The sequence below is a fragment of the Homalodisca vitripennis genome, unplaced genomic scaffold (assembly GCF_021130785.1).
Source record: "Homalodisca vitripennis isolate AUS2020 unplaced genomic scaffold, UT_GWSS_2.1 ScUCBcl_10586;HRSCAF=19543, whole genome shotgun sequence".
Lineage (NCBI taxonomy): Eukaryota > Metazoa > Arthropoda > Insecta > Hemiptera > Cicadellidae > Homalodisca > Homalodisca vitripennis.
This window is the reverse complement of record NW_025786698.1, coordinates 9,279-16,534: the sequence shown is the minus strand read 5'-3', so window position 1 is coordinate 16,534 and position 7,256 is coordinate 9,279. Positions and strand designations below refer to the sequence as shown.

Below are 7,256 nucleotides of genomic sequence, written 5' to 3'. Positions count from 1 at the left end.
TGTGTTTTTTCCATGGACATTACGTTACCAACTCCATTCAGATGGCCTTTTAAAGAATAATGTAAAAATGTGTTCATAGAACTAAAAAATTAAAACTGCGTTGTTGTTGCGCATAAACTCTCTCTTTATATTTTCTGAATTCGCCAGTCCAGTCTCCTTTGGAGAGTGAAAGGCCGCAGCTGTTATAAAGAAATAAGCTAATAACAATTAAAAAAATTCATTAAAACAAATATTCTGCCTTCGTATTATAAAGAAAATTAATTAGAGAAACAAAAAATTAATTGATATATTAAAAATAAACCATTCCACTTAGAGGTGTTGATAACACCTAACTTGTTCTTATCATAAAGATACATATAAAAATTGTTGCGATCTATATCAATATGATGGTCCTGGTCATTATAATAAACAATATCTGCAAAGAGACTAAAGGGTTTTAAAAACTCTACTAAGATAACAAATCTATACTTCTCAAACTTTTTTAAGGTGAACATCAAATGTCATGAACTTCAATATCACAGTCGAAAAACCGAGTACCTGTAAATATCAACTAAGGAAATCAAACACATTACTATTTAGATATTGTTTGTTATAAATACATATGGTGGGGGAGGTTACGATAACTCTCAAATGGGCAGTTGAAAAGGCTCTAGCCTGGGAGGTTTTTATTTTATTATCTTTTTTGGTTTGAGGGATTATGATATTGAAAATGTTCTAAAGATTACTATCGAATGAAGCTATAAACACTTAGCTAGAGACTTAAATTTGACAACATTAGAAAAGTTTCGGTTTGACCTAGCAAACTCTCTAAGACACAATATATGGTAACTTGCCACAGGTAGGGACTTACACTGATTGTAGCTACAACAAAATGTTTAGTACTTTTTCAATGTGTGTTTCTAGTTAAAAACTTGATCTCAATCTATAGAAATTCCTCAAATAAAGTTTTCCAATAATTTAAATTCATAGTCTTATAGAAATAATTAAGACAATACAATTCCAATTTAGTTTCTATTCCGGACGTTGATATCTGGAATAGTCAAGAAATCGTGGTTTTTGTACAGAAGTTATTGTAATTGTTTTGACGTAGATATTATATTTGGTGAAATAAAAAGATTTAAACAACCCAGTGAAAATTTCACCATTTCTTCCATGTTTATATGATCCAAAAATCATAAAATTTTGCAGTGGGGAGAATTAGGTATTAAAAACATGACTTGGTAGATTTTGGAATATAATTTCAGGTACACAAATGTACAATAGAAACATGCAGTGTTAGGTTCCGGCGAAGTTTATAGGTCAGACCGGATACTTGGATTGGGAGGGACTGATGGAGAGTGATGGATGAAGCGATTGGAGTATTTTTGTATAAATATAGTTCCCAATCAAGTGGACGCTTGGGGGTTGGGGGTTGATTGGCACTGGGTGTGGTCTACCTGGTGATAGTCGGGCTCTTTGTTGGATACGGGGGGAGGGGCGGGGGCGGAAGGATGGAGGGTGGGGGGGGGGCGTGATGGAGAGCAGGGAGGCGGGCGGGGAGGAGGAGTGTGGGAGTGTGTCGTGGAAAGGGTGGGGAGCGTGATTGAAGGTGGAGAGTGGGGGGGGAGGACGGGGAGGGGGAAAGGTGGGAGGGGGGGTGCAGAGGGGGGAAGGTTGGAGGAGAGAGAGGAGGAGGGGTGGGAAGGGCGGGGGGTGCGGGGAGGGAGGGGGTGGGGGTTGTGCGGGGACGGTAGGAGGCGGAGGTGGAGGGGGAGGGGGTGGGGCGCAGGGGGGGGGGTGTGAGGAAGGCTGTGTGGGGGTGTGTGGAAGGGTGTAGGAGCGGGTGGAGAGGGTCTGGTTGGGGCGAAGGGGGAGGGAGGCCGTGGTGGGGGATTCGTGGGAGGGGGGGGTGCGACGGTGTTGTGGGGGGGGGGTGGTGTTAGGGTGTGGAGGAGGAGGGGGGGGAGTGTGGGGGGCGGAGGGGGGCGCGGGGAGAGGGTGGGGGGGGCGGGAGTGTGGGAGAGGGGTGAAGGTGGTGAGGAGTTGGGTTGGGGTAGGGGGGAAGGCGGGGGTGTTGGGGTGGGGCAGGGGGGAGCGGGGGAGGGGGTGGGGATAGAGGGGAAGGGGATGCGTCGGGTTGGGGGGGTTGGTGAGGGGGGGGCGGGGCGTGGGGATTGGGGCGTTCTGGGGGTGGGAGGGGAGGGGGTGGGAGTGTCGGGGGGCGGGAGAGAGGTCGGGTGGAGGGGAGGCAGTTGCGAGTTGTGTGGAGGGAGGGAGGTAGTTGGATGGTGGTGGAGGAGGGGGGGGAGGGGCGGGGGTAGGGGGGGGGGGGGCGGTGGGAGTGGAGGGGAGGGGGGGGAAGGCGGGTGTAGGGAGGGGGGCGAAGGGGGTTGGTGGGGGTCGCGCGGATGGGAGTTGGCATGGTCGGGGGGGGAGGGAGTGAGGAGGGGTGCGGGGGTCTGACGTTTTTTCGTTTTTCGGTTTGTGCACAGCTTATTTTTTCGATTTTGTTTTTATTTTTTTTCCTTTTGTTATTTTTTTTTTGGTTGTTGTTTTTTCCTATTTTGTTTTTTTTTTGTTGCTTTTTTTATTGTATTCTTGTTCCTCCTTTTGTTTTTTTCAGTTTTATGATATTCATTGATTTCACCATGATCATGACTTTTCACCTATAAAAGTCATCTTTTTTCTGGTTGCTATAACATTAGGTTAGGTTTTGTCTTAAAAAAATAATGCTGCTTTACGGTTTTGAAAACTTTTGTGAGATGGGCACAAGCCATTTTGCATACCAAATTATTTATTTTCAAAGATGTTTTTAATATGGCAATTAACACCTTGGGTAGAATGAAAATCTATCCAAAACTCCTTTATCATGTGTAAACGGAATTTTATTGCCTCGGTAAGGCTATATAAAGAGGTATATAGTGTTAATTTCCACCATTTTGGCATGTAGGACTAATTAAATTTTAATTAATGTTTGTATTCTTTAGTTAACCTTATGGTAGTGATTTCATAAGTCAAATCTCAAATAACACCGAAAATCTTCATATTATATTCGCATTGACTGTGTTCGCTACTGGTTTTCAATTTTGGTTTTACATCTATTCACTGAAGATGTATATCCGCCCACAGCAACGCTGAAAAATAGTTCAACGGATTCTAACTGAGTCAACACTATTTTACCCAATTTATCGTTCTTCCAACCACGAAAACTCTTTGATGATTTCAAAATGGTTTTTTTAGGGAAAACTCGAAACACAATCATCAAATCAATTATTACTATTATTAGAAGCTGCCTTACACCAATGTGCAATCACACCAAATTTATCTAAAGTGGGGAAATTTTGGAGAGGGTTTAGTGTTATAAGTTTAAAACCATAATAATAGTAAGTAATACGTGTTTTAAACAAACTTCTAAATCTCTTCCACTTATCTATGTATCTTAATACTATTTTAACATTAACATATTATGGTTGTTTTCTTTCAAAATCAATTGTTCTAAATAATGTGTAATAAAGCCAACCGATATCAAGTTCTACTTGAAGATTGATTACACCTTGTATTATTCATTTATAAAAGCATGTACATATGTTATATAAATGCACTGCATAAAACTTTTTGTTAAATATAAACTAAATTTTATGTACAAACAGGGCTTCCTTCCTGTGGCACTTTTACCATACATAGCTAATTAATTTCTGCACCAACTTCTACCGACTTTTTAAACATGATTTTTACCTTAAAACTAGACTAGTCTACCGAATATCTTAACAATTGGATTGTCCAATGCTCAAATGTACAAATTTTGCAATATTATTTAAGAAACTGTTATACCAGTAGTAGTTGATATTAAATTTTGGAGACAATAATTTGAAATATTTTTTTTTAAATTGACTCCAGACATTTTTAACTTTATGGGACCGTTCCATGTAAGAGGTTTCTACAACAATAACAAAACTATTCAGTATCGGGTTTAACTGATCATCTGAACATTTTCATAAATGATACCCGATATTTATGGATTTTTACAAAAGGAACATACCAATTTTATTATCCTTTCATGAAAATGTTTTGTAGCTACATTTATTAGAGCTTTTATTGTTTCAACACGCTACTGACATTTCCTCTTCTTAATTTCCTAAAGTTACTAGTGAATACAGTGTTTCAAAAAACATTTAACAATGCAAATATTATGTGAGAGTTAAACTTTTTTCGGTCAGATACCAGTCGTTTTTAGGTAGCCCCTAGATTTAGTGTAAAATGAAGGAAGGATAAGTTTGCTACCAGTTAGTTTGTTACCCTCAAGCTAGGGCTAACGGATATGTGGTACCCACGGCAACGGAAGCCTTGTTTCTGTACCAGGAAACTGCCTTGTATACTATAAATAGTCTGATAGTTACAGAAATTCAAGCTTTCCTTTGTATGTCTGGAAATGTTTCATGTTGGAAATATATTAATCATTTTAATGTGAAGAACAACCACCCAAATGAACTTAAGCCAGGTTTTCATTATTTTTTTATTTTACCATTACTTGTTTATTTTGTTATACTTCTAGGCCATATTTTAGAATGAATAGTTGTGACTAGCAAAACAATTTTATTGCATTACAGGACAACGTAAAGAATTCTTTTTGTGCATTGTTACAAACAAATAATATAGATTATACGTAATACCTTTGATCTAAATTAGTTCACATATTAGTCAGTACATGTTATCATGTGGCTGTGTTGTTAACCTCGAATAAAAATTCGAAAACATTTTTATCAATGAAAAGTTCCTCTGGTGTTTTAAATATATTATATTTTTATTACAATATTATCTTTGATTTGATAATTACCATAATTTGTATATATTAAAAAAAAAATTATCTTCAAAAATTTGTTACATAAAAATCTTTCACATTGTAAATAATATGTCACGTAAGATCACAAAAAAATAAGAAACCATTATTCCAGCATTTATTAAAGGATATAGCAAAATCAGAATAGTAGCCATAGAGTATTCTTTTGAACCATTCTAATAATGATTGCGATATAAATTTTAATAAGGGCTAAAGTAATTGTTGTGTTGAAGTTGCTAGATAGAGGACATTGATAGCCAGCTTGAGGCGTTAGTTTGCAATTGGGTTTTAAATCTAATAGACTTTTGTTCTTTTCGATAAAATTAAGACGTAGCAAATGTTTCAGATCGATTTAGACCTTGCTACATAAGTCAATTTCTAAGGACATTCAAAAACCTCTTCTGAGAGGCCCGGAATTGATTTCTCAGAAGCTGAAACTTGAAACCTTCGGAAGGAGGCAGGCTCATCAAGCACGAGGAGTGGATTGGGGGAGGTTGAAGTGTGGTTGCAATGTATTGGCACACTGGAGCCGGGAATGTCCGGGGTGGGGGTTCGATCTCTAGCGACATCTTGGGTACAACGTATCATCCATCGTCCAGCAACAAGGAAGGGTCCAGGGCAGATAGTTGGTGGGACTCTTGGGTTGATGAGGTCCTATTTTGTACTGGCGTTTTGCTTGGTAAGTGGCGTATCTCACGGAATAACGTGGGCAATCTGTCGACTAGAAAGAGCACAATTTCATTGAGCGGAGTGCAAATAAAGAGCTTCTCACAGCATTTGCTCTTGAGAAGGGACAACTGTAAAGGGTGGAAGAAAAAACGTAACCAGTTATCATCCATTCTTAAATAACTCTTTCTTTTCAATTAAATATATCTTCTAATCATTTTTAACTTAGATGTTAGTTTTACAACTATTCTCATAGTTTCTTTTCAAACACTTTTTCATTATCTTTTTCTAAATATGTAGCTTGTACACAATCAATATGCCCTGCTCTCCAACCTACGAGCGGAGTAAACGACTGAATTCTGTCCAATATGTTGTAATATATTGCTGAAATCTGACTAACCTCTTAGTTACTAGCCAGAGACTTTCATATTTTATAGATTAACGTAATTTGCTTTTCAGTCCTTTGTATTTAGAGATGGTGTGAATCGCACTCAATCTTTGTTATGATAAAAGGGGTTTGTGAAATTGAGTTTGAACGCTACTTACGATCATCTACTTGCTACTTCACATGCTTGTCTCAGTGGTTGTCACACTTATCATACAGACTGAAGAGACATAAAAGCGAGTACTAAAGTGTTGGACAACAGAACAATAGAAACTAGACTATATTTAACTATGCACGAGGAGGCTCAATCTGAGGACATGAGATAATTCATGAGAAAAGAACATTGCAATGCGCAAAACCCTCTAAATTGTCTGGATGAGATTCTATATACATCAGAGATTGGGCACACATTAGTATATAAATTGTCAAATTTGAAAACTTGTGGTCTAGTAGGCCAGAAACTACTTAAACTAGGAAGCTTTGGCCATAACTGCTAGTGAGGCATATAATGTAACCTGAGCAGTCTGCAGATTTCAGCAACTCTATTTACTCAGGAGACACTTCAATCCATCTTCGGGAGGGTAGAGTAGCCACTGCAGATTAAGCCTTGATTATTGAAAACTATCTCTTTCCATAATAATGTCTCAAAACACTGTTTTGTATCTGATAAAATAAAATTATTAAAGTATTTCAAAAAGGTATTCCTCTATTTCTATGACTAAAATTAGAATGCAAATACTCATCTCTTTATATCAAGCATATATCATGTAACCCTGTATTAAAATGATAGCCCATTATATTACAAACTGGATTACAATTTAATAGGTCTCTTTTTGATACCAAAAATATAATCAATTCCTCTCTCACAGTTGGACCTGTTACAATTAAACCTATGGAGATCATCTATACAATTTTACGCCACCATTAACTTTATAATAATTTAATCACTACAAGTAAAAAGGTACACCAACCTAATGTACCCGCGCCCACTCTGAACAAAAATAGAAGGAACAATGCAACAATATGACAAAAGTACCCGAAAAATTAAATAATTCAAATTTTATTAACAGTAGTTTCAAAAGGTATTAATAAGCAATAAAATACAAAATTTGAAATATGGATTTATTACAGTGAGTAGTGTGATTTTTACTGTTTTGGTTTTTTTTTCTAAATTTTATCGTTCTAGTCCGATAAAAATCTTAAAGATTACAGAGGTAGCTGAAATATGTTGATAACAAACAAAACCCCAAACTCATGCTCTTAACCCTCTCCCGCTCGCATTGTTTACTGGCACTCACGGTGTAGTAACCCTCAATTAATTCGCTCTGCCGGTCGCGCTCTGTCAAAATACGAGGCCGCCTCAACGTACATACGTTCTGTCATTCGTAA

General features: G+C 37.8%; 1 protein-coding gene across 1 annotated transcript; it reads right to left on the bottom strand.

Moving 5' to 3' along the window:
* Positions 1-1,385: 1,385 nt before the first annotated feature.
* LOC124374852 (extensin-like) lies at positions 1,386-5,385 on the bottom strand. Its single transcript, XM_046832993.1, has 2 exons — positions 5,203-5,385; positions 1,386-2,438 (listed from the first exon to the last, which is right to left on the bottom strand). Exons 1-2 carry the CDS (start codon positions 5,383-5,385, stop codon positions 1,386-1,388), a joined length of 1,236 nt encoding a protein of 411 aa, XP_046688949.1.
* Positions 5,386-7,256: the final 1,871 nt, after the last annotated feature.

What these genes read in the sequence shown, in the direction of transcription:
- LOC124374852 (XM_046832993.1), bottom strand. Translation starts at nt 5,385, where the DNA reads ATGTCGCTAGAGATCGAACCCCCACCCCGGACATTCCCGGCTCCAGTG. An exon ending in CTCAGAAGAGGTTTTTGAAT is followed by an intron (nt 2,439 to 5,202) that starts GTCCTTAGAAAT and finishes AAAAAACGTCAG; the next exon opens with ACCCCCGCACCCCTCCTCAC.